This window comes from Acomys minous, assembly GCF_964271855.1.
Source record: "Acomys minous genome assembly, chromosome: 16".
NCBI lineage: Eukaryota > Metazoa > Chordata > Mammalia > Rodentia > Muridae > Acomys > Acomys minous.
Window position 1 is genome coordinate 12,103,941 of NC_140498.1, and position 27,938 is coordinate 12,131,878.

General features: G+C 46.2%; 1 protein-coding gene across 3 annotated transcripts; it reads right to left on the reverse strand.

The window, feature by feature from the left end:
- Positions 1–318: 318 nt before the first annotated feature.
- On the reverse strand, positions 319–27,912 carry LOC311586947 (putative olfactory receptor 2W6; the record flags this gene model as incomplete). Of its 3 annotated transcripts, none has more annotated exons than XR_014775704.1 (2): positions 319–730; positions 20,278–20,444. XR_014775704.1 is itself a non-coding variant. In XM_084763269.1 (2 exons), 2 exons carry the CDS (start codon positions 27,910–27,912, stop codon positions 17,035–17,037), a joined length of 954 nt encoding a protein of 317 aa, XP_084619395.1. In that variant the 3' UTR covers positions 16,111–17,034. The 3 variants fall into 3 exon arrangements, 2 of the variants coding, with proteins under 2 accessions (XP_084619395.1, XP_084619394.1); XM_084763269.1 differs by lacking the exons at positions 319–730; positions 20,278–20,444 and adding exons at positions 16,111–17,640; positions 27,565–27,912; XM_084763268.1 differs by lacking the exon at positions 319–730 and adding an exon at positions 16,111–18,001.
- Positions 27,913–27,938: the final 26 nt, after the last annotated feature.

A 27,938-nucleotide genomic window follows, 5' to 3' on the forward strand; every position in this document is an offset into this window, starting at 1 on the left:
GGTCCCCTGAAGGTAGAGTTCAGGCTGTTGTAAGCCACATGACATAGGTACTGGGAGTTAAACTCAAGTCCTCTGCAGTAGCAGCAAGTGCCCTTAATAACTGAGCCACCCTCCAGTCCCTACGTATTTTCCTCATGCCTAAGTAAATCTATATGCACACTAGGCTGTAAGTCTAGCCCCTGATGTGCCACGATCTGTACAGCTTCAAGGATTGGCCTAACCGGGGTGACGAAGGGATGAAGAAAAGGCAGATGTACAGAAACACTGGCATCAGGTGGGTTGGACTTAACGCCCGTGGAAGGTACCAACTGCATCATCAGCAACACGAAGCCTCAGCACGTTTATTTATGCATCTCAACCAAGGCGGAGAGGGCTTGCTGTATACAGCCGAACAAGGAAGCAGGCTCCTAGCTTATACGTGAACAAGGAGACAGGTTTGGTTAATCTTAGTAGTGGTCTTTGTAGGAGATTAATCTCGGGCTCCAGTCATCCCAGCGGAGGAAGCCGGCATTGATAGTTTCTGAATTCACTGCCTGTATTCACACGCAGACCAGAGGAAGGGCTTTGCCGGTTCTCATGGGGCTGAGGCACTGGGGTCCTTGACATGGCTGTGTTCATGTCAACAACATACATTGGCTCAGGACTTTGTCCTCTTCTTACACCGTCACTCAGGCCTCTCTCTGCTCCCCCTCCTGATGGCCCTCATCTGGCCTCTGACTCTCTGGTTTGCCTGTTTGGACATTTCATGTAATCAAGTCATATGGCATGTGACCTGTGGTCTGCCACTATTCACTCAGTATCATGTTTTAAGCTTCACCCTCCTAGTACCTATGGGCATATCACCCTTCTGTGGCCAACTCATTGGCTCATTTTACTTATTCATTACTTGCTGTGTAAACGCGAGCACACGCACACACACACACACACACACACACACACACATACACAATTGAAATAGGGTCTCACTGTAGCTGTGGATAGTATGGAATTTTTTTTTTGTTTGTTTTGAGACAGGGTCTCTTTGTGTTAGCCTTGGCTATCCTGGACTGACTTTGTAGACCAGGCTGGCCTCGAGCTCACAACAATCCGCCTGCCTCTGCCCCCTGAGTGCTGGGAGTAAAGGCGTGTGCCATCATGCCCAGCTGATAGTATGGAACTTTTTGTGTAGACTAGAACAGGCTGGCCACCCACCCAGCAGGTCCACCTGCCTCTGCTTCCTCCCGAGTGCTGGGATTAAAGGCGTGCGCCGCCACCACCCAACCAGACTTCATATTTTAATGTTAGCAAATACATTTCAAAGTATATGGCGAAAGAAGCCAGGCACAGTGTCTTCTACCTGTAATCTGAGCACTCAGGGTACTTAGGTTGGAGAGATGCACCAGAAAAAATCACCCTATCTGAAAAAAAATTCAAAAAATTAATAGATGTGGAAAGAGACAGAGAATGCATGTCAGGGCATTAAAGGGAGAAAATGAGTTGCTGACACACAAAAGGAAGCAATGGCCCTAGTATTAAAGAGAGAGAAAAGAGCCGGGCGTGGTGGCGCATGCCTTTAATCCCAGCACTCGGGAGGCAGAGGCAGGCAGATCGCTGTGAGTTCGAGGCCAGCCTGGCCTACAAAGCAAGTCCAGGACAACCAAGCCTACACAGAGAAACCCTGTCTTGAAAAACCGAGAGAGAGAGAGAGAGAGAGAGAGAGAGAGAGAGAGAGAGAGAGAGAAAAGAATCCCACACTCTTTCCCCAACTTCCTGATCTCTTGAGAGAGCCATATAAATAAGGACATTTCTCAAGCCGTGGTCTACAAGGCTACGTTCTGTTTGATGCTTTCTTGTCTATATTCCCAGAAGACCAATGCTCAGCAAAGGTATGGGATGTTTCCTGAGAGTAGAAAGGTGTAACCACACCCCACTTAGCCTATCGTGTGTCCCTAGACACCTCAGCCAACCATAGACGACCTGCCACAAACACTGAAGAGGAACTCCCTCCTTCCCATGCTAACCACTGGGATGGGTGCCTGGGTCACTTCCTGCTTGAAAGATCGAAAGCTTGGTGCTTACCCCCAAAGCTCAGAGGTTGACACGTTTGGGAGCTATGTTGTGGGCTAACCTGTCACCTCAGCTGACCACTATGCACCTGTGTTCTATTCTCAGTATTATGGTCAATCCTCCAAACAGATACCGAAAGGAGACTGTGAGTCATACCTACCAAAAGTGGAGCTCAGAGAGGTAAAACATGGACCAAAGGTCTCAAGATCTGAACTCAAGATCTGTTTAGCAACTGCTGCTGACACCCCCTTAGTAAATTTGACAGGATATTCTTGGACGGTGGGACTTGCTGTGATCCAGAGCCATCACATTACGCTGACCTGTGAGGCTATCTGCAAGGCACCTTTTGACTGACTAATCACTGTCCCCCCCCCCACCCCGCCACCCGACCCCCGTCTATACATACGAGCTTGTTTGGCATGTTGGTAGGCCATCAGCATAGCGGTATCTGTGTTTCTCCCAGCCCCCGTGGACTTCTCCTTGAGGTCACCTACGACAAAGACTTATCTGTGCCATACTGATGGCATTTCGAGCACTGCAGCCATAATACAACCTCAGCCTAGAGAAGAAGCCTTGTCAGACCGCTTTGTAGGCTGCAGATGAGGAGAACAGGCTTGCTCACATCATTTACTCACTGGCCTGTGTCAGTCAGCCCTTGACTGTCCTCCCCAAGGCTTTGCCTAGCACTGTGTCAGCCAGTCCTGTCTGTGCACATATGAGGAGGTTTCCCTTCTCAGTAACAAGGAGCCAAGCGGCAGGGGCTGGGGGATTGGGAGAGTAGACACAGACTCCCCGCCTTCAAGACTGGCATTTTCCCCCTTAAGTCCTTGCAGAACGAGACTATGTGGTGTCCCTACTACATCTTGGGTGCTTGTGGCATTGTTGAAATGCCAGGAAGGGCTGGCACCCCTGCTGCCAGTAGCCCAAACAGCCACTGCCCGCCTCTTGGCAGCCCTGAGCTATGTGGTAAGCAGGTGGCCTTTCCCACTCAAAGCTGAGTCCCAAGAATGTTGACATCTGGTTGCTCAGGGCCTCTATCAGCGTGGCCTTTCTTATGGTGGCTGGGACAAAGGGCGTGGGTGTCCTCAGGACTCTGGGGGATTCTGGGAATGTATCTTTGCCTCCCCCCAAATTCCAGCTGTCCTAGCTGTGTGGAATTCCCGTCCCTCTCCCTGCTGAAGTGATTTGAATCCTGTAGTGGAGCCAGGGTACAGCTCAGCTCCTAACCGCTTTGTTAGTGTGCATTGAGACATGCTTAGGGACTTCTTACTGTTCTGGGTCATGGATTCCCTTAACAATGAGAAGAAAGTTCTAGATCATCACTCAGATGCCTAAGAACTGGGCACATGTCATCAAGAGATGGAGTGGCTTGGTAAGAGGGCTGTGTTCTTCATGCCTTTCTAACAGAGGCGCCCTTAGGGCACCAGACCCATTTTTCAAAGATGCAAAAACAAACAAACAAAAATTAAAAAACTAAACAAACAAACAAACAAAAACCAAACAACTGTATTTCTATGGGGAAACTACTGATATTGGCAATGAGTTCAAATTTTAAAAACTCAAACTGTCTGCCAGATTAGGCACATCTGTTGGCCAGATGCAGGCTGGGGATCGCCAGGCTGTACACTGGCTCTCAGCCTGAACCTAGGAAGCACAGGCCCTCATCTGGAGGTGCTGCAGCCACAGGCTGGAGGTGACAGAACGTGGGTAAGAAGTTGCAGGTCAGGCTTTGACCTCCACTTGCCCAGACTTGTTAGCAAGAACTCCAGGGACTGCCTGGTTTCAGTGTAGGAAACACCCACAGTGGTTAAACAAGCCAGCTGGGTAGCTTGGGGAGCAGGAGGAGGAGCTGAGATCAGAGCAAGGAGGCCGCCCCAAAGTCGTACCACACAGCCTGGGGGTGGGGGTGGGGGGCATAGGGAGGTCGATGGTCAGCAGGAGAAACCCAGTTCAGTTTGTTCCGCCTCTTTAATTCTATAAAGGTTACCACTGACTCATGTAGGGTCAGAGAGACCTGGAGGCAGGGGATGGCTGAGCACAGCCACCCTTGCGGGTTTGCTCAAGGACCTCGTGCACATGCTCTTGTGGACTTCGAAGCTCACCTAGATTGTACAGACCACCCAGCACAATGTAAACACGCAGACCACTCTATTGTTTAGGATGTAATGACATTTTAAAAAAATAGTCTGGAGCTTTTAATCCCAGCACTTGGGAGGCAGAGGCAGGCAGATTGATGTGAGTTCGAGGCCAGCCTGGTCTACAAGGTGAGTCCAGGATAGTCAAGGCTACACAGAGAAACCGTGTCTCAAACACCCCCCCCAAAAAAACCCCAAAAAACCAAAACAAACAAAACAACAACAACAACAACAAAAAGTCTGTTATATTTAACATAGACATGGTTTGGGGAGGGTATTTTCTCTTTTCTTCCCTCCTTTTTATAGATGCAATGCATCATGTGTCCCAGGCTAGCCTGGAACTCACTATATGGCACAAAATGAATGACCCCTGAGCTCCTCCTCATCTTTTTTTTTTTAACTTTTAATTGATTCTTTGTGAATTTCACATCATGCACCCCAACCCCACTCATCTCTCCCAGTCCCCTCATGCCCACCCTCCGCCCTGGCAACCTCCCCCACAACAGAGAAAAAGAATCTTGTTGTGGAAGCTGTAGTGTGTCACAGTGTGCCCCACGGTGTGCCCTTTTGTCCACACTTCTTTACTTGCACGTGTTTGTTGCCATGACTTGTTGGTCTGATTCGAGGCCCTTCGCTCCTGCTGCTCTGTCAGTACTGGAACCTCGCTGGGACGCCCTTCAGATTTCCCATTGCTGCCCTGTGTCGTGGAGATCCTGTAGGTTTTGTGTACCTTTCATGTACCTCAGCAGTTCATCAATGAGGTAGATCTTGGGGTGGGCCAATTCGAAGCCTTGGATCTGGACCTGAGAGGTATCTGAGCTGATCAGCGAGCTGGCTCTCCTGCTCTCACCTCTTTGGGGCTGGCTCACCAGCAACACCCTGCTCCCCCCCACCCCCGCCCCAATCCTGTACTCAGGGCCAGTTCTACCCTGCTGGTCAGGCAAGGTGCAGGGCTCACTCTCCTGAGTGTTGCAGCTGGTGAGGGACATGGCCCGTTCTCCCACTCTCATCACCCCAGAACCAGCTCTTCTGTCTACCATAGATGGCAAGGAGTTAGGGGGAGACCTTTGCCTTCTCAACGCCATTGCATGCTCATGCTGGGGCCGGCTCACCTGCAACTCCCACAATGTGCAGGCCCCCATCTCCCCTGCAGCTACTTAGGGACAGGGTCACCTCTTCTCCTCTCGTGCCCCTGGGCCAGCTCTTCCCCGATGCCCCAATGAGGGGTGTAGCCAGTTCTGCAGAGCTCTCGAATATCAACATGTCCCTGGGAAGCAGCCCAGACCACAGACGTCAGCCTGGACTTTCGTGGTAACAGACCTCTGCTGCTGCAGGGCCACAGACCCAAACGTGGCTCCAGGTGGCAGCACAGGCCAGGGCCCTGTCATAGTTCCAAGTGGCATCCAAGTGGCTGTTCCTCACTACCCTTGAGTCTCCAGTTCTGCCTCTATTTATTGTGCCCAGTTCCGTTGCTCCACAACGTACTTGCTTTTCTTAGTGGTGCCCAGGGTCTCTAAGTGTCTGGGGTCGCCTCAGGCGCGGTCTCAGGAGTGCCTTGCCCACGCACTATGGCGCCGCTCAAGGGTCATCTCGGGCATGGTGTGCCCCCACCCTCAGGCCTGCGCTGCACCAGACTCTCAGCCAGGTCATCTTGGGATAGCTCCCTGTCCGGGGGAGGGGTGGTGGTGGGGGTGGGGAGAAGCATAGAGCCTGTCTAGTAGTCTGGTGGTTGTCTCAAGCCTCGCCCACCCAGCTTGCTTTTTCAAACCGGGCCGTCTGTCTCAGGCTCACTCCCGCCTGGGCACGTGGGCCCCACGCGAGGTTCTTAGCCTTCTGGATCTACCTGATGCCTGACTGGTAGTCAGTCTCAGGCTCGCTCTTTTCAGGGAATGTTAAGCGTACATAAGTCAGAACCCTGAGCGTAGACATAGCCTCTCTCTTCTCTGCCACCTACTGACGCACGTGTGACACAGCAGCCACGCCTGCGGCGCCTCTAGGGGCGGGCTTCTTGTCTCGCCTCCACCTCATGAGTGTGTATCATCATGCAGTTTTTAATGCAGTACTGGAGACAGAAGCCAGGACTTCATGCTGGACAAGCAGTGTACCAACGAAGCCACATCCTCAGTCCCTTTTTGGCTTTTTTTTTTTTTTTGAGACGTAAAATGTCTAACCCTGTAGCCCAAGGTCGCCTTGAATTCAGTCTGCAGCTCACACTGGCTTTGACGTCACTGCGAGCCTTTGGCTATTTCCCAGCATACCTTCCCTGACTATCTGTCCCTCTGCTCTTGGTTCAAGTTGCTACACTCCCCATCCCTTCCTCGTGTTCTAGCACCTGTGACCCCATATTCCAGACGCTTCACTTGCTTCTGATTGTCCTTCCTCTGAACAGCCAGAAGCTCTACCGTGGGCAGTGGACTCCTGTGTGTCACATGTCCTCAGCCCTAGATCAGGTTATTCAGGATCCACCAAATGAATTCTGGAATTCAGTTTGGCATCTTACAAAGGCAAGGACTTCATCCCTCTCTGGGTGTGGCCTGGGAGATCTGGAAGGAACCCTGTATACAGAGGCATCCTGGATTGGGAAAGCCACCATGGCCCTGGCCTGATACTACCTGCCTTGGAGTGCGGACTGCGATCCCCAGGCTCTGTACTGGCTGGACAGGTTTTCCGGCTGGCTTGACAGGATTGCTGGGACAGTGACAGAGTGGCCTGTCAGGATGCTTGTGGGCTTGGTGGATCAAGGTAAGGGCTCCCTGACTGTCTCTGTGACCCAGTCCCTCTGGCTATGTAGGCACATACCTGCCACATACCAGCGCAGAGCTCTTGCTTGGGGTCCCAGGCTTATGCAAGATGCTGTTGTCTGGGAGGGGGATGCACCTGGTTTCTCGGCAGGACTTGTCCCTACAGCGGTTTTCTCCAGATTAATCCCAGGATCTAAGGGCAGGTGGCTCCTTTGGGGTCCAGGGGTGACCAAGGAGGTGGCAGGAAGTCAGGCAGACAACAGTGCAGGAATGAGCCAGTGACCATGGGGGACCTTCCTTCTATTTTTTCCTGGTAGCATTCTCCACCCTGAGCTCCTCCTGTGCGTGCGTGCGTGCGTGCGTGCGTGCGTCTGTGTGTTCCCACAATGAAGGGATCTTGCTGGGTGGGCACTTGCCAGTTCTCAGCCTGTTTGTGTCCTTAACATAGTGTGTTAGTTACATTTTCATTTCTTTGATAAAACAGCAGGACCAAGAGCAACTTCATAGAAGGCAGAATTCATATGTGTTTATGGTTCCAGAAAGACAAGGGTCCGTCATGCCGGGGAAACACAGCAGCAAGTGGCAGGTAAAGGGGTGGGAGCAAGAAGCCGCATGTTCACCCCTCAACCGTGAGTATAAAGCAGAGACTGTGAACTGGGATTTGCTCAAGGCTTTTCTTCTCCAAGCCCGCCCACAGGGATGCACTTCCTCCAGCAAGACTGTCCTACACAAACCTCCCCAAACAGCGCCATCACCTGGACACCAGGTGTTTAAATGACTGAGCCGATGGGGACAATTTCTCTTTCAAGCCACCCCACACAGTGACCAGGGAAGGCTTGTTAGGCCCCACCGCCTCTGACCTTGGGGAATCTCATGAGTAAAGCAGCCACCCCCTGTCCGTGCTTCAGAGTCTCCAAAGATAGTCAGTCATATCACCTTCCAGTCAGTGGCAGTGAGGCGAGGCCAGGCCAGAGGAGGCTGCGGTACCCAAGTCTGTGCTGACTAAGAAGGCTTAAGCGTCACGTGCACTCAGGTTATAGGATGGAGTACTCTCGCTTAGAGGGGAGAAACTCACTGTTCAGACCCTGCTTCTAAGAACCTTAATGTGGTGAGATGCGGACATCAGGTTTCCTTTCACAATCCAAAACCAACTCTGGGAATTTTAGCCAGGACAAAACAGGCAGGGAATGGGAAGACAGAAAAGAAGAATCAAAAATATGAGGGGCTGGTCTGGACATGAGACCTAGGGAGCAAAAGTAGTGTAGAGGACAGACTTCCTTTGCTTCCATTGTTACGTCACTCCACACAAGACTCAAACTTCTTTCTTTTCCTTTTTTCCCCCTTTGAGACAGGGTTTCTCTGTGTAGCCTTGGCTGTCCTGGAACTCACTACATAGATCAAGCTGGCCCCGAACTCAGAGATCTGCCTGCCTTTGCCTCTAAAGTGCTGGGTTTAAAGGCATGCGCCACCACTGCCTGACCCAAATTTCTTTACTATGTAAAATATTCCTATAAATCAATAAACTAAAATGACAAAAGAAAAATGAAAATACAAAAACAGGCAGTTCACAGAACAAGAAACACAAATGGCTCTTAGATGAAGGAGAAACATTTAGTCATATATAATTGGAGAAGTGTAAGTCTAAATTGCAGTCTGAGACTTATCAGATGGGCAATGCTCTGGAACTGCCGTAATGTGAGTTGGTATAGACATTATTAAAAATGTTAATGTACATCTCCATGTGCATTATCCCACATGGACACTTTGTGTCTTGCCTGTGACAAGCTAGTTTATGAATATTTATCACAGAACGATTTTCTGGTAATAGAAAGATTGGGAGCAAATGCTCACCAACAGAGGTAGGTAATATACACGATAACGTATCCATTAATGAGTGCTGCATAAAAGCCAAATAGAAAGAAGGTGGGATGCTCCCTGGTGGTCTAGTGGTTAGGATTCGGCGCTCTCACCACCATGGCCCAGGTTCGATTCTCAGTCAGGGAAGCCTCTCTTCTCTGAGCTGGAGAGATGGCTCAGTGGTTAAGAGCACTGTCTGCTCTTCCAAAGGACCTAGGTTCAATTCCCAGCACCCACATGGCAGCTCACAACTGTCTGTAACTTCAGTTCCAAGGGACTGACACCCTCACACCAATGCACATAAAATAAATTACACACACACACACACACACACACGCACACACGAAGAAGGTAGTTTATAAGCTGGGGCCTGAAACTGCCTAGATATACTATTTTACATATATATTTAACTACACGGTGTGCTGCGTAAAGCCTCAGTGTCTTGTCTCTTTGCTGGGAGTGTTCCCATCTGTCTTGTGGCTGCTGTCCTCGCTGGGTGTATTCTGAGTCCTCTTGCCACTTCCTTATGTGCGTACGGCTTAAATATCCTTTTGCTCAAACTCTGAACACCTGTGGCTCCTTGTAGGACAGTCACAGTCCTCCCAGGGCCACTTCAGTTCTACCCACAGGGCTGGGAAGTGCCACCACCTTCCATAGAGACCCTGACTTGATGACTAACCAGGAGGAGAGGCTGGAAACCCAGTAGCTCATGGCTGAGTCTTGCCATGAGACCTTGGGCACACTGCTGTCATGCAAACCTGTTAGATTTTCTTTTTCTTTCTTTCTTTTCTTTTTTTTTTTTTTGTTTTTTGGTTTGGTTTGGGTTTTTTTTTTTTGTTTTTGTTTTTGTTTTTGTTTTTCGACAGAGTCTTTCTGTATTAGGCTTGGCTGTCCTAGACTTGCTTTGTAGACCAGGCTGGCCTCGAACTCACAGCGATCCGCCGGCCTCTGCCTCCTGAGTGCTGGGATTAAAGGCGTGCACCACCACGCCCGGCCCCTGTTAGAATTTCAAGAGAGACCCAGTGTCCGTTTTCCTCTCAGCACAGAGCCTAACAAACTTTTAGGTTAATTAGCATCATGGAAAAAAAAAACAAGAGCCCCTCTCTAAACACCAAGTCAGAGAAGGGGAGGAAAGGAAATGGGCTGTGACTCCCCTCCCCCACAACCCCACCCCACCCCCCATTGCTCACAACCTGCCAGCAGGTTCTGAGAGCAGGCGTGAGGCAGGGCCGGCTGTCGCCAGTCAGTCTTATTGTATGTGTGTGGGAACAGGCTCTGTGGAGGGCAGTTAGAAGCGGCGAATGAGTCCATTTCTAGAGAGACCAGCTCAGTGTCAAACTCATACTCACAGAGCAGGAACGCCCCAAGAACGAGGAAGAATGGCAGCTTTGGAGCAGGCCAGGGAGGGAAGAGTACTCCCCCCCCCACCCCCACCCCGGCAGTCATCTCTTCCTAAGCACAGATCCCACTCTCGGATGATTCCTGGGACTAGAAGTGGAGTCTGGAGGAAAGCTGAGCTCTCCCCGGAACAGCAGCCTTGTGGAAAGGGAAGGGACTTTGTGCTGACTTTGTTTCTGTGCTACCTCGGGAGAGCCCACCTGGCTCTGCACCCTCAGCTGCTAGGATGTCTCTCAGGGTTAGAACTGTGGGTGGCCGGCAGGCACATGGACAGACCACAGGAAGGACAGACTGACTTTCAGTCTTGTTCTTTTCCATTAACTGCATGTGATGGCTACTCTTGGTTGTCATCAGCTTGGCTACATCTGGAATTAACTAAAACCCCACAATAGAGGGGCACACCTTTGAGGGATTTATTATTATTATTATTATTATTATTATTATTATTATTATTATTATTATTATTATTATGCCTAATTTGAAGTGCAAAGTTCCACTTCTAATCTGAATCTTTGAGGTGGAAAAACATACCTCTAACTTGGGCCACATCTTCTACTGGAAGCCTATAAGGTTGTGGAAGAACACACACACACACACACACACACACACACACTATGACTCCATTCCTGGCTCAACATTTGTATCCTGGTATCCAGATGACCAGGAAATGAACAGGAAAGGAAGAAAGATTCTGCGAGGCCAGTCCCACCTGGAGTAACAGGAACAACCCATCTGTGCACAAGAAAAAGCCTGTAAACCAATAAAATGCAGCCTTCTCAGCCTACCACACACCAGCTCTAGTACACCTCCACACAGGCTGGAACCTCATACAAGGTGACAGAAGGAAAACAGGGTGGGGAGGGCCTGGGGTCTCAAGCCAGATGAGTGGTTGTCAACCTCATGCACAGGAGAGCTATGTTTTTTGTTTGTTTGTTTTGATTTTTGTTTTTTGATACAGGGTTTGTCTGTGTAGTCTTGGCTGTTCTGGACTCAGCCTTGTAGACCAGGCTGGCCTCGAACTCACAGAGATCCACCTGCCTCTGCCTCCTTGAGTGCTGGGATTACAGCTATGTGCCACCACATCCGGCTTATAAAGGATTTATTAGAAAGCGGTGCACATGAGAATATTTTTATAACAGTGCACCCGGACATTGAAGAACTTGTTCAGATGTAGAGCAATTCAACCGTTAACCTATGATCCGTGAGGCCAAGTGTTTACAGCCATATTTGAACATGTTGTACAAGAAGAGCTATATACCAGCATCCTTTTACAGTGAAATCACCCAGGTGAGATAATTATTGACAACCATACTTGATTAAGTTAATTCAAAGTTTGGAGTCTTTTTTTTTTTTAAATTAATCGCCAGTCCAAGAGTTGCCTGTGTTACTGCAAAGTCTCTAGGGGCCCAAGATCAGGTGTACGGCATTTTTTTTAAAGACAAAAGCCACATTACATCAGGCCTTGACGTGAGGATTACATTAGTGAAGGATTTGGAGTGGCCTTGAGACATCTCCTTCCTTTACAATGCTCAGCCGTATGTTCCAGACACTACATAATACATTTGGACCACAGTCAAGTTCATGAAGTGTCCCGAAAAGTGTTGCCAAGGCTTTTGGGGGACGGAAGGCTGAGAAATGTCTAGGCAGACATAAAATAAAGTTGGCAAAGGATGGTGTTTCCTTAGTCATTTCAAACTCCCCCACCCCACCACACACACACACCTTTTTTTTTTCCACACACCTTTTTTGTTATTGTTTATACTTCAAATCTTTGATCTTGGCTAAGGCATAAATACTGTGTCCTAAGGATCATTAACTTACCCAAGACAATTCTTTGTCTAATGAACTTTAAAAAGCAATTTTAGTATATAAGGCCTCCCAGCAAGTCTTATAAACAGGAAGAATAAGGTGCCATTCAGGCCAGTGAGGAGGGTTGTAAGCCATGGATTTGAATCAGACATTTTATCATAATAAGAATTATTATTGTCTTTCCCCCCCACCCCACCCCCCCACCCCGAGATAGGGTCTCACTTAGCTCTGGCTGTCCTGGAACTAGCTCTGTAGACCAGATTAGCCTTGATCCACCTGCCTCTATCTCCTGAGAACTGGGATTAGAGGCATGTGTCACCACCAATTGGCTATTATTGTCTCTTATCTAAATTATCTTTAATCTTTTGTAATGTTTCTTTTAAATGTTCGCACAATACTGTGGGGCTTTAGAAGGCATTTTCCCCAAGCCTGTCAGAAGGTAACTTTTAGCCTTGACTGTGGGAAGGTTTAGGAGTTTTACGCCAGGCGGTGGTGGTGCACAACACACCTTTAGTCCCAGAACTCAGGAGGCAGAGAGGCAGGTAGAGCTCTGTGAGTTCGAGGCCAGCCTGGTCTACAGAGTGAGTTCCAGGATGGCTAGGGCTACACAGAGAAACCCTGTTTCAAATAACCCAAATAGTTTCATGAGATCAGTTTTAAACATAAGCTTTTTGGCTTCAGTCCAGTGAGTCTCTGTCAGGATTTTCCCGGTGTGGAAGGAGATGAGAGTAAAGGAATAAGTAGACGGTCTAGCCATACTCAGAGGGAATCTATAACCAAAGAGGAGCCCAGATTTGGAGATGGTCATAGTGGATCCAAGTGAGCTAGTCCAGGTAAGCTGGTCTCCATCTCTGGCCTGGTCTGGAGCAGGCTTGTTATGGGAGTGACGAGTGACACTCATGAGTTCTGAGTGACAGTATGAGGTCCTTTCCAGGCAGATGTCAGTCCTTATGTCTGAAATATTTTCTATGTATACTGGGTCCCCAGGTCGGAATGAATGACAGGGCACCAAGGAGGGACCCTGATGGGTGACTGCAGCATGGACCTGCTTGGGAGACTGATTAGCAATGCCCTCGGTGATGGTCTCTCCACCTCCCCCCCCACCCCCGCTTTTGTGATGGTCTCTTATGCAGGTCGAAGCAGTATTTTGTGTGTGTGTGTGGGGGGGGGGTGGAAGGGGGAGGGAGGAAGTGGCTTGTAAAGGTAGTCTATAGGGGAGGAATCCTGTCTTCTAAGGGGTTACCTAGGCAGGGCCAGGGGTAAGAGGTTGGGATAATTTTCACTGGTTTCAAATTTTAATATAGAGAGGCTGGGTTTAAAAGTCTGGTCCACCCCTCTGGCCCGTCCTGAGCGCTGAGGTCTGTAAGTGCCGCACAGCTTTCAGTTTACATTTAGAACCTTATTGACCCTTTGAGTGACAGGTGAGATGAAGGCAGGTCCATTATCTAATCCAATCGACAGGGGAAGCCTGAACCTAGGAATAATATGATGTAGAGGAGTTGTGACCACTGTCACAGCAGTCTCCCTCCAGGTACCAAAGGCTTTTACCCATCCTCTCTAGGTGTCCACAAACACTTACATGCTTAAACTTTTTCTATGTGAAGTTGGCTTACTGTTTTTCACCAGGGCCTAGTCCTCTCAGATGACATGAGAGGGAGCAAGGAGAAGAAGAAAGGGGAAATGATGGGACTATATTTTAATTAAAAATTAAGTTTTTTAAAAAAGAATATTTGCCAAAAGCAATATGCTTAATACAATGACAAAAAAAAATCTCTGGAGACCCAAAATACCATGACACATTTAAAAAATACTATAGATGATCTAAGCAGCACTGCATCTATTAAATAAGTGAGTTCCAGGAGAGCCAAGGCTACACAGAGAAACCCTGTTTTGAAAAATGAAGAAGAGGAGGAGGAGGAAGAAGACAAAACAGAAGCTGGAGGGATGGTTCAGCGGTTAAGCACACTGCTGCTCTTCTAGAGAATCTGGGTTCAGTTCCATATAGTGGCTCAAAAGTACATCTGACTCCAATTCTAAGGGATCCAATGCCCTCTTCTGGCATCCACAGGAAATAGGGATGTACATGGTACACTTACATACATGCAAACCAAACACTCATATGCATAAAATAAATATAAAAACAAAACAAAACAAAATTGAGTAAAATCAGAATATATCTTTAGATAAAATTCCACTTGGAACACATCCAGAAACTTTAATTATATTTAATAGTTAATCTTAATAAAACTCTTAAGCATAAATCCCTTACAGTTGAAAAAAATGAAATAGTCCCCTTTGTTCAGAAAGCAAAGGATATAGAGAATTGTGAAGTAGAGCCATTAAACCACTCACCATTTTTACTCTCTGTCTTATTGTAACAGTTATATTTATCCACTGAAAATAAGCACTTTTAAAAAAAGGGAAAACCAAAAGGTTTCATATTCCTTTTCCAAGCTAGGCTTTGTGTGTCAGCTATGGAAGCTATAGTTCAGCAATTTTATTAGAAAGAATTAAGTGTATGCATTAAAAGTTGTAAATTAAATTTTATACAGTAGAAATTGCTTGCAATTTTGTGATAGTTAACCTTACCAGTATTGTTATAATTAATACCCCAGACATACGGAAATTAGAAGAATTCTACAAATAGAAAGTTGCTGATTGTATTCTCCCTCTTTGGGGGGAAAAAGCTGCAAGAAAAAAAATTCAAACTGTAACGGATTTATTCCATCATAACATAAAATTTTGTTTTAACACAGCTGTTTAACCCAGTTTGCAGAGACAGGTAATGGTAAGTGAAAGACCTCTGAGTGGTGTGCAAGCGCCTGGACAGTGCCTGCGATGCCCAGTTGATACAGAACGGAGACAGCAAATCCATAGATGGAAAGAAAAGCAAAAAGGACACAAAGAAAAAGGACTACAGCTGGGTGTGGTGGTGCACACCTTTAATCCCAGCACTCGGGAGGCAGAGACAGGCGGATTGCTGTGAGTTCAAGGCCAATCTGGTCTACACAGGAGTTCAGGACAGCCAAGGCTACACAGAGAAACCCTGTCTCAAAAATAAAAATAAAAACAAAAACAAAAAACAACCCCCCCTAAAAAAAAACCCCGACAACAAACAAGTCCATCAGTTTGCCTTTCTTCTAGAGAGACTGGAGAGCAGAACAGTGGGACCAGGACCTGACCCCTCCCTGCTCCACTGCCCACAAGTTTCAGCCTGTAATAGCCTGGACAAGCAGATCACACCTGGACAAGCAGCGAAGGTCACACTCTTGAAGAAAAAGCCATTTGACCACGAGGAAGTGGTATGAAAACTGTAGAACCTACAGTTTAGGGGTTTTGAAAAGAGCAAGCACAGTGCTATTGCCTAGCTGTCCAGCTCTTTGGGAGCGAGCGCAAGGCCCTGGGTTAAATCCCCAGCACTACAAGTAGACAAATGTATGGCTAGTCAAACACGTGAATCTCACACAGCTTTTTGGAAATTAGTAGTGAAGATTAAGGACTGCTAGTCAGGGCTATCCAAACAGAACTGAGAAAGGGAGAGAGGAGACAGAGACAGGCAAAGACCTTCAGAACTGACTCAGTTCAGAATCCATAGGGCAGGACAGAGACTAGAAATAGGATAATGGCACTGAAGTCCAAGAGAGGACCACAAAGTTTTCCTCTTCTTCCAATGTGTTTCTTCTTAAAGCTTCCGCTGGTTGGGAGAGGCCCATCAACTGTAAAACATAGTCGGCTTTACCTAAAGGCCGATGAGTAGAGTCAGTATTACCTGACAAGCTACCCTCACAGCAACATCTGGCTGGATGTGTGGTCAAACATAGCCAAGGTGATATATAAAACTAACCATCCAGAGACAATATAGATTCCAGAAACTAGAAACACTTAAGTGTTCATTTATTTTACAATATAAGGGCACAAGGAAGAGGAAGAGGGCAGCCTGGATCCAACCAATCAATATACACTGTATTTGTACAGTAAACCCCACCAATGGGAGCAACTCATATATTCATATAAAGTGTTAAGAAGAAAAGAAAAAAAGAAATTTTATTTCTTCATAATTATCATCATCATCATTGCCCTTGATTTCCTCATCCTAGCTAGCCCTCCTGCAATAAACTGGCTTCCACACTAGGACCACGAAGGATTTTAAAGAAATAGGAGAAAGAGAGAGAGAGAGAGAGAGAGAGAGAGAGAGAGAGAGAGAGAGAGAGAGAACAACTGAAGCAAAGCTAAACATGATAATCCAAATATTTGCAATTCCAGCCTCTGGGAGATGAAGGCAGGAGGGTCACTGGGCTATATAGTGAGACCCTGCCTCAAAAGCAACAAAAGAAAAGAAAAGGAAAAAAAAAACCCCACATTTGTCACATCAAAACGCACAGCTGACTCACCCTACCGCAGACCGGCTTGCTCTGTTTTTCTGCTACTTTTGAAATCCCTGCTACAGTCAGTCAGCTCATTTTGTGACCTATACGTAGCCCATGACTTAAAATTTAAAATAAGCAGTGCTCGTGGTCAAACTGTGAAGTTGTGTTGTCTGTGCAGGGTGGGGAGGAGGGTTGGCTGGAGACAGCCTGAGGAAGTGACAGTGTCATCTCCACAGGGTGGAGCAATAGAGCTGGACCCTCCCCCCCAGAACACAAGTTATATGGGGGAAGAAAGCATTCTGCCATTACTTCTCCAACACACACGTGCATGTGCACACCCATTCTGCCATGTTGTGTCTCCTTGTTCTTGTGTCTGAACTGCTGTTGGCATTGCAGCATCACAGCACAGGTCAGCTGCTAATAAGTCATCATCACCACCCTGTGCAAAGAGGAAGCCACCTGTCTCTTTTCTTCCCATCTGTTTTGCTGTCTTTTGAGAGCAGCTCTATCTCCCCGAATGCCGCGGGGGGCTCTATTCCCGGCAGGCAGTAATATACACCACTGATCTGGGGCCTCTGGTGGATGTAAGACTCCCACATCCTCACCACCATCGGCTTACTGCCACTCTGATTCACGCTGGTTCTGAAACAAATGGACCACCGAGGTGAGTCCCGGGCCCCATCAGTGCCCTCCAGCGTCCAGCAAGCTTCTGTCTTTCCCAAGAACCTTCAACATGGCCGCCTTCATGTCTTTATTTCTCAGCGAGTAGATGAAAGGGTTCAGTGTGGGAGTCACCAGGCAGTAGAACAGTGTGAGAAACTTGCCCTGGTCCTGACTTTCCACATTCCCAGGCTGCATGTACATGTAGATGATGGTGCTGTAGAAGAGAGACACCACCACCATGTGTGAGGAGCAGGTGTTGAAGGCCTTGCGCCGGCCAGCTGCAGACCTGATCCTCAGGACTGCGGCGGCGATGTAGCCGTAGGAGACCAGGATCATAGTGAGAGGCACAAGGACGATGGGGATCGCCAGGAAGAACGCTAGGCCCTCTACCCGGCTTGTGTCCACACAAGAGATCCGGATGATGGCCGGCATCTCACACACAAAGTGGTTGATCCGGCGATGACCACACCGCCCCAGAGACATGGTCAGTGGGGACATGAGTATGGAATTGGCGATGCCGCTGAGCCAGGCAAAGGCTGCCAGCTTCAGGCACAGCTGCGGGTGCATGATGGTCAGGTAATGGAGTGGCTTGCAGACAGCTACAAAGCGGTCGTAGGCCATAACTGACAGGAGGATGCACTCAATGCCCCCCACAGACAGGAAGGCAAAGAGCTGAATGACGCACCCTACGAAGCTGATAGTCTTCTGAGGGCCCCAGAGGTTAACCTGCAGCTGGGGGATGCTACTTGTGGTGTAGCAGAGGTCGAGAAGGGACAGGTTGCTGAGGAAGAAGTACATGGGCGTGTGCAGCCGGAGGTCCACCAGGCAAAGGAAGATGATGGTGGAGTTGCCTGTGACGGCCAGAAAGTAAAAGACCATATTGACAACGAAGAGGACCATCTCCAGCCTGGGCCGGTCAGAGAAGCCCAGGAGAATGAAGTCCCCAGAGCTTTCATTGGTCTCCATTGGCTGTGCCCTCACATACCTGTTTAGAAGGCAGGACATATGTGGCAGGCATTAGAAAACAGCCAAGCTGATCTAGAAAACAAACAGTCCCCCAGCAGGGACACAGTTCGCCACACCATCCGCACTGTAAGCTGTGGGGACTTGCTTAACGCTCGGCTGTCATGCGGCATACTAGGAAAAGATATTTGTCAGCCGTGGATAACAGCTCAACACCCTCCCCACCCCCACCCCCACCCCACCCCCACCCCCGCCACCACCACCACCAAACAGCGTTCTAATCCATCAATTAAGGTTCCTGGATAAATGTTCAGAAAAATCTTTATTTTGAAGAAAAAAAAAAAAGAGAAGCTTTTATTGATATTTTCAGAAATAAAGTAACATGTTTAAAGTCACTTTTGCGAGAGTCTTCTAAGATTGCAGTGCTTTCCAAAAATTTGATACAATCACCTTTTCATTTTGTGAGATTGTTTCATGCAATCTGATTGGATCTCTCATTTCCTCATTCCGTGTCCATGTTTCGGTTATCATAGATCATTTTTATTGCCTACTTTTCTTAGAATCTTGTGCCACGAATTATAGGTTAGAAGGGATTGAGGCACAACATGACAAGTCACTCACAGTAGCTCTGCTCCCAGGAAATTGAGAGCCCATGGTCCTAAATGTCCCAGCCTCTGAGAAGTTACTGATTGGGTCCTATCTCTTGACCTAGTGACTCAAGTGACATTGCCTAAGAGACCCAGAGCAGCTTTCATTGTGCAGAGTTTTTATGAAAATCATGGTGTGCAGGGAAAAAAAATGAGCAAAATATCTCACAAATACGAGACTTGTTGGATTTTCAAGTTTCCCAAAGCACCAGTGTTCGAAGATGCTGTCCTGCAAGCAAGAATTCACCTGTAAGCAGTCTGCTTAGAAATACCAGGCTGCTATACTTTTGGTTGTGAGCTTAGCCTTTAATGGCTGAGCCATCTCTCCAGAGCCAGGAGTGGTGGCACACACCTTTAATCCCAACACTTGGGAGGAAGAGGCAGGTGGATCTCTATGAGTTTGAGGCCAGCCTGGTCTACAGAGTGAGTTCCAGGACAGCCAGAGCTCTACAGAGAAACCCTGTCTTGGAAAAAAAAACAAAAAACAAAAAACAAACAAACAAAAACAAAAACAAAAACCTACAGCAGCATCTGGTTCCTCAGAATGACCTACATCTCTAAGCGCTGCCAGAAGAAACTGCGTCCATCCGGGATTGAGATGTTGCACCCAGATGAGGTAACAAAACCATCTTTTGTTAAAAGGGACGAAAGGGGAGCCAGGACATTGTCCCAAGTGAAAACCTGATTGCCAAAGGCTGAAATACACCCAGAGATGGTTCTCAGTGCTTGGCCTTTCCCGTAAGAAGAGTTGCAGCCCCGGTCTTGGGCTATGGAAGCCGGTAGCTGCCCTCCAGCACACCCCACCATGCCCCAAGCCTGTTACATGCCTCGTGTTTACACTCTAACCACTCTTTGGTTCCACTTTTAGAAAAGGAAATCCAGTAATACAATGAATGGAAAGTAGAAGATGTAGAAAGTAAATATAACACGTTCAAAGATACAAAAAGAAAATGCCTGAAGGGGAGGCTCTTTTGACCACATTCTTTTTTTTTTTTTTTTGGTTTTTCGAGACAGGGTTTCTCTGTGTAGCCTTGGCTGTCCTGGACTCACTTTGTAGACCAGGCTGGCCTCAAACTCACAGCAATCCGCCTGCCTCTGCCTCCCGAGTGCTGCGATTAAAGGCGTGCGCTGCCACCACCTGGCCCTTGACCACATTCTTTAACTGAAGGTCATGGACTATTTTCTCGGGTAAAGGAATGCCGTGGTCCGTGGCTGCTGATGAAAACCCAACTACAAAATCATAGAAGACAAGTTTTTAAAAACAATATGTAGGCTATCTGAGGCAGACTCTTGGAATACTGGTGATATAAATAAATGAACGGGTTTAATTCATTGCCTGTAGCAAACCCACATTTTCTGATAACGTTTAGAGCAGCGTGTAGTGTAAGCTGACAGGTGTAAAACTGTTAAGTGCTCAGCAAAAGGTGGGGATGCTTTTCTAGTCCATTCTATGCTGCTGCAACAAAATACCTGAGCAAGGATGGTCTGTAACAAACAGAAATGTATTTGGTTTACAGTTCTTTCCAGTTTTGGAAGCTCAGGACCATGGGGACACATTTGTTGAGTACCTCTTTGCTCTACCATCTAACACTAGGGCAGAAGAGAGATTGGAGTCATTATTCATTCAGAGCTCACCTATAGGATAACTTACCCAGACCCATGATAATAGCAGCATTAATCCGGTGCTTCGGGAAGAGCCTTTGGGACCCAAACACCTTTGTCAGACCCCGCTCTCACTCAAGGCTGCTGCCCTGGGGAGTCAGGGTCCAACACATGGACTTTGGGCACGTAGTCAAACCATAGCAGTAGCTTCGCGGATGATAAAAATTAAAGAGGGTTTTCTGAAGAGAAAGATGATCCTCTGTTGATGGGAAACCTTAACTTAGTTAAACAGCAGCTATCTAAAGAGTAAAGTCAAGAGTGGTCAAACATTGACTTGGTGTTTGCTTTCATTTGCCAAGTAAAACTTAAAAAACGAGGAGAGAAACGTTTTCTTTGAAAGACTGGCCTGGAAGTGAGATTCAACTATTCAGGACTTGGTGAACACACCATGTTTACCGTGATAAGCACCCTTCCCTGACTACAAACTCTATCGCCCTCTACTTACTCCCTGGAAAGGGGGGGGGTGACACAGAGTCCCTGTCCCCACCCTGGTATTTCTTTCCCATAGTGAACAGGAGAGACTTATAAAGGGCCCAGCCCCACGAGGAAGTCAGGAAGCTCCTAGAGAGTTCTTCGTAAGAAGATAAGTTATTTATAACTCTGAATTCCCTGGGTCCCCTCCCCCCATTCCCACGAGTTGGAAGGAATAACTCAGAGAAATGATACTCAAGAGACTTTTATGTAGTGGGTATAGAGAAAGGCAATTAGTCTCGACAGTACGTTAATTTAAAATACATCCCTTAAAATGAACCAAATCCACAAACAGGAGGAGAAATAATTTCTCCTTAGTGTATTCATTGTTTGACTACAGTGGATTGGCTGAGCACTTTTTTTTTTGAGTTGCAAAGTTATTGGGTTAGTTTCTCCTGTCCTTAAAAAAAAAATCCACATTTCAAATTACAAACTGTTTTACATAATGAACTTTACTTTTAACCCAGTCTTCCTCAAGCTAAGATTTTAAAAAAACCTCACAGGGCAGCTTGTGGAAGATTCTCAGATACACATGAGAAAGAACATGCCTTATCTGGTTTTCTGAGTCTGGATTACCTCACCTAATATAACAATTTCTATACACATCCATGTTCCTGAAATTTCATAATTTTGGTCTTCTTTATGGCTGAGTAAAATTCAGTTGTGTCGCCTGTGCCGTGTTTTCATTACCCATTCATCCACAGATGGACATCTAGGCTGATTTTGCTTCCTTAGCTTTTGTGAATAGTGAACAGTAAGTGTGTGTGGGGGTGCGAGAACCTCTGGGGTAGACTATGGAGTCCTTGGGTTGGATGTGTGTCCAGCGAATGCCATGACGAAGCCTGCAGCATTGTGTGTTTACTTTATTAAAAGGCTTTAAAAGAAAGTCAGTACATTAAGAAAAATGCATTTCAATGAATCCTTCCAAAATGGTTCATTAAATAGTGCCCCTAAGCCCTGACTCTCACCCGGCGTCTTTTGCCGCAACTTCTGCACTTAATTATAGAAATCAGGAAGTAAAGAATAATAAATAGAACTCCACTGTGTGGTTCATTCCTGTTAGATAGGAAATGTGTAAGGGCTTTTACTTGGATGCTTTACTTTTTTTTTATTTATTGAGGTATTACATACATCAAACCTCATATTTTTGTTTTTGAATTTTAACATGACATTTGATTAGTAGCTTGATTATTTCATATACACTCACATACTTACCATGCGTTGTGATCAGAGTCACTTTCTCTTCTTCTCCTAACACCTCTCAGAGCCATTTTCGTGTCCTTCCACCTTTCCTAGTTTTGTGTCCTCTCTCTCTCAACTGCCACTGAGTCCACTCAGTGCTGCCCATATGCACAAGGGTGTGGCGCCATCCGCAGAAGCATGATCAGCCTACAAGGGGGCATTCCCTTAAAGAAAATGGACTTCCCCTTCCCAGCAGCCATCAACTGTCAATTGCTCCTCGGGTAGGGTGGGGGTTCCTGTGTCCCTCCCCACTCAGTGCTAAAATGCTTACTTCTTTGATCTAGGCTGTATTAGCTTCCAAGCCATAGATTCTTGGCCAGATTTACAGTAGCTGACATGTGCTTCCTCCTGTAAAGTGAGCCTTAAATCCAATAGCAAATCAGTTGGCTACTTCTGTAACATTCCTACCACTGTCACGCTGTTGGTGTAGCTTGTCAGATTAGTGCACACTGTGGTTCACAGGTTCATGGGTGCTTAGGAATGCCATTGACTTCTCTCCTCCAGCAGTCCTCACAGCGCCTTCCAGTACTGTAAAAGCAGGCAACAGGGAGGAAGGGTCCCAGTCACTACCCACTTTTGACTGGATCTTGAACAACTGATAAGAGAGAGCCATCAGATAGAAAACATAAAGCTGTTTCTGGGGGAAAAATGTATCAATTAGTAAGCAATGTAAATAAATTTTAAAATCATCTGACTTGCACAGAAACACTATAATATTTGTCCAGCTGTATGACTGTGCTTTACTTGATAAGTATTTGTTATGCATGTGTATGGAGTGCATTATGATGCCCTGACTATATGCAGTAGAAAGAGAATCAGAAAGTTATATTATAAAAACACCACCAGCAAAAACTGTTAACAATAACAAATATTGTTGTCTCTACTTAATTTCGAGCTACATTAGTTATATTTAATAATATAATACTTTGAAATTTAAAGAAAAAGCTCATCCTGAAGTCTTTTTCTCACTTAAGAAGATGAAGTACAGAGACAGAGCCTGCATAAATCCAAGGATGGGGTGGAGGCAGAAGAAAGTCCACTGAAACATAGAAAGCCTACAAATTTATGGGAACCGAACAACTCAATATTGAATGAAAAAAAATGGGTCAAGACAGAAACCAAAAAGGAAATGAAAAATTTTTTGAATTAAATGAAAATAAAAACACAACATACCCAAACCTATGGGACACAATGAAGGCAGTTCTAAGAGGTAATTTCATAAAAATAAAAAACTGGAGAGATTTCATATTAGTAATTTAACAACACACCTGAAAACTCTAGAACAACAAGAAGAAATATTATCCAAATTGAATAGATGGAAAAAGTAATTAAACTCATGGCTAAAATCAATGAAATAGAAACAAACAGTTGGGCGGAAGTGGCACACAGTTTTAATGCCAGCACTTGGGAGGCAGAGGTAGGTGGATCCCTGTGAGTTCGAGGCCAGCCTGGTCTACAAAGCAAGTCCAGGACAGACAAGGCTACACAGAGAAACCCTGTCTCAAAAAACAAAACAAAAAAGAAAAACTAAAACCAAACAAACAAAAATCAGTGAAATGAAGAATTAATTATTTGAGAAAATCAACAAAATTGGCAAGCCCTTAGCCAAATTAACTAAAAGAGTGAAAGAGAACATCCAAATTAATAAAATTAATGAAGAGATGAAAAGGGAACATGACAATAGACATTGAGAAAATTCAGAGAGACATAAAGACACACTTTAAAAAGCTCTACTCTCCCAAACTGGAAAACCTAAAGGAAATAGATGAATATCTTGATATATACAAAGTACCAAAGTTAAATCAAGATCAAATAAGCATTTTAAAAAGACATGACCCTTAGTTAAATAGTTAAATAGAAGCAGTTATTAAAACTCTTCCAACAACAACAAAAACAAACCCAGTGCCAGATAGATTCAGCAGAGACTTCTAACAGATCCTCTCAAAATAGAAACTGAAGAGACATTTCCTAATTCTGTTTTTTTTTTGCAAAGCCACTATTATCACTATTTTGATATCAAAACCACCCAAAGACCACCCCCAAAAGAAAAGTATAAACCAATATCTTTTATGAACACAAATGTAAAACTTCTCAATAAAGTACTTGCAAACTGAATTCAAGAACACATCAAAAAGATCATCTGCCACAGTCACGTTGGCTTCATCCCAGAGATGTGGGGATCGTTCGCTATGTGTAAATCATTAAGTGCAATCCACCATATAAACAAACAGAGACAAAACACGATCATGTTGTTAGCTGCAGAAAAGGCCTTTGATAAAAGCCAACATCTAGCAAGGTGGTGGTTCACGCCCTTAACCCCTACACTTGGGAGGCAGAGACAGAAGGATCTCTAAGTTTGAGGCCAGCCTGGCCTACAGAACAAGTTCCAGGGCGACACAGAGAAACCCTGTCTAGAAAAACCAAAGCAAGCAAGCAAAGAAACAAGCAAATAAATAAATGACATCTCTTCAAGATAAAAGTCCTGGAAAGACTAAGGATACAAAGGACATCGCTCAACATAATGAAGGCGATCCCCAGCAAGCTTGCTGCCAGCATCAGCCGGATGGACAGAAACTCAACATTCCCTACCAAAGCGTGATCAGGACAAGACTGACCTCTCTCCTCACAGTGGTAGTACTTAACATCTCAGGCAGAGCAATAAAACAACTGAAGGAAGTCAAGGAGGATACAAATAGGAAAGAAAAAGTCAAAGTATCTTTAGTTGCAGATGATATAGTTTTATATTTAAAAAGGACCCTAAAATCTCTACTAGGAAATTCTGTAGCTAATAAGCAGTCAGCAAAGTAACAGGATTCAGAATTAACGCACACAAATCAGTAGCTTTCCTATATACAAATGATAATGTGTGTAATGTATGTCTATCTGTCTATATGCACAATCAAGTGAAATAATTACATAAGAAAAAGATTTTAAGACATTGAAGAAGAGCCAGGCATGGTGGCGCACGCCTTTAATCCCAGCACTTAGGAGGCAGAGGCAGGCGGATCATTGTGAGTTCGAGGCCAGCCTAGTCTACAAAGGGAGTCTAGGACAGCTTAGTGACCCAGAGAAACCCTGTCTTAAAAAAGCGGAAAAAAAAAAAAAAAGACATTGAAGAAGATACCAGAAGGTGGAAATATCTCTCATACCCACAGACTAGTATGATCAATATTGTAAAAGTGGCATCCTACCTAAAGTCATCTACAGATTCAATATAGTCCTCATAAAAATTCCAACACAATTCTTCACATAACTTGAAAAAATTCAACTTTATATAGAGACCCACCTAAATATAGTCTAAAGCAATACTGAATAATAAAAAGAACTGCTAGTGGTGGTGTGGCAACACAACTCAAGCACCAGGTCAATGCAGATGACAAAAATTTATTGTAATCAAGCCACTAGTGATTGATCAGGGCCACAGAGCAGGCTCAGGAGCTGAACAGAGAGCAGGAGGGACCTCGGGAGCTGGAACGTTTCTGCACGGTAAACCACACCATCCTTCCAGCAAAGCAGCAGCTGCAGAATAGGGAACGATCCTTATTAACTATATGTCTCATAGAGGGTTAGTATCTAGACTACATAAAAAAAACTGACCATCAGAACATCCCAGTAAGAACTGCTGTACATAACAGGGTAGAGGGCTCTCAAAAGACGAAACACAAATGGCCGGGGAACACTAAGGGAAATACACAACACCCTTAGCCTCAGGGAAATGCAAATGCAAAACTACTCTGAGATTTCAGCTTAGACCACTTAGAATAGCCAAGATCAATAAAACAAATGACAGCTCATGCAGGAGAAGACGTGGAGAAAGGAAAACTTTTATTTATTGCTGGTTGGGCTGCAAAATTGTGCAGCTACTATGGAAATCAGTGTGGCAGTTCCTTGGGAAGTTGGGGCCAGATCTCCCTCAGGATCCGGCTATATCAGTCTTGGGCATGTGCCTAAAGGACTCAACATCCTGCTACTGAGACACTTGCTCATCCATGCTCGTTCTTGCTCTGTTTATAATAGGCAGAAATTGGAAACTGTCTACAGGTCCATCAACTGAGCAATGTGTCCTTTGCTTTCCTAACCGTAGTCAGCCTTCTTGGAAGCACTTTGCTATGGAAAACACCGAGGAGGAAGGTGCGGGTGACGGAGCCAGCTCTTCCTATTCAAATGGCGGCTTAAAGGGCGAGCCCCTTTAAGGGAGCCTGCACATCCCTAGAACAAAGAGCTGTGATTTTACTGATGTTGATGTCTTCCAACATGAACAATACCACAGTCATAAATGTGGCAGCTTTGGAAAAAAGGCCACTTTGTGGTCTCATTTTCTTTGGTGTCCACCACACTGTGCGAGGGCTGTTTAGTGTCTTGCTGTGATTAAAATAGGTCTGTGGGTGCCATGGATTTGTGGAATTGATAAAGATAAGGAAAACGTAGAGGAAAGGCATCCCAGAGCCACGCCTACAGATATGGGCAAGATGCTTCCCATCTGAAGACGCAAGATCAATTCAGTCTCAGACTTAAAGGCATTAACGCCTGCCAACTCTCCTTTGATCAGTAGTTATCCACATGGGTGCCACACACCTAAGATACCAATGCAACACACATCACCTCCTCAGGTTGGGCACCCTCAATCTGAAAATCCAAAATCTAAATTTCCAGAATCCCAAGCTTTCTGAGAACCAACATGACACTCACTGTGAGTGGGGCATTGCAGCTCTGACCTCATGAAACGAGCCATAGGCAAAGCACAGGTGCACTAAAAATACTGTGTAAAATTATTTTCAGAATATGTATATATGATATTTATGAAATATAAATGAACTTCATGTGGCTTAGAGGTTCTTCCCCCCAAGCTATTTCATCACATACACGCAAGCACATTCTAAAAATGAAACTCAAAGCAGTTTTAGTCTCAAAGACTTTGGACTAGGCTGCTGTGCCCACCTTGTGTTGGTCAAATTATTCCTTTCGCTTAAGATTCTCCAGCCCCTTTCTCCCATCCCAGGAGCTTCCGCACTGCCCCCTTCACGTCCTTGTTCCTCAGAGTATAGATGAGGGGGTTGACGCTGGGCGTGACGATGGTGTAGAACAGAGTCAGAAATTTGCCTTGATCTTGGGAGTAGCTGTTGGCTGGCTGCAGGTACATGTAGATGATGGTGCCGTAGAAGAGCGAGACCACGATCAGGTGCGAAGAGCAGGTGTTGAAGGCCTTCCTGCGCCCTGCCGTCGATTTAATCCTCAGCACAGCGGCGGCAATCAGGCCGTAAGAGAGAAGGATGAGGGAGAGGGGCACCAGGAGAAGCACCACCCCCAGGACGAAAGCGCAAGCCTCCACAAGCGTGGTGTCTTCACAGGACATGGCAATAAGGGCAGGCATCTCGCAGAGAAAGTGGTCCACCCTTCGATGCCCACACCGGGAGAGCTGCATCGTCTGAGGACACATGACAAACGAGTTTAGGAAGCCACAGCACCAGGCCACACTCATCAGCTGCAGGCAGAGGCGCGGGTGCATGATGACAGTGTAGTGCAGGGGCCGGCAGACGGCCACGTAGCGGTCGTAGGACATAACCGCCAAGAGGACGCACTCGGTGGAGCCCAGCACCATGTAGATGTAGAGCTGAGCTACACAGCCGTGGTAGGTGATGCTCTTATCTGGCCCCCAAAGGTTCCACAGCAGCTGGGGGACAATGCTGGTGGTAAAGCAAAGGTCCAGGAAAGATAGGTTCCCAAGAAAAAAGTACATGGGCATGTGGAGCCTGGAGTCTATGACTGACAGGAAGATGATCGCGGTGTTGCCCAACAGAGTGAGGACGTAAAAGACTAAAATAAAAGCAAATAGAATCATCTCCAGTCTAGGCCGATCAGAAAAGCCCACCAGGATGAAGGCCTGTAGGGAGCTGCCATTGTTCCTTCCCATCACCATCACCAGCTCTTGTGAAGAAA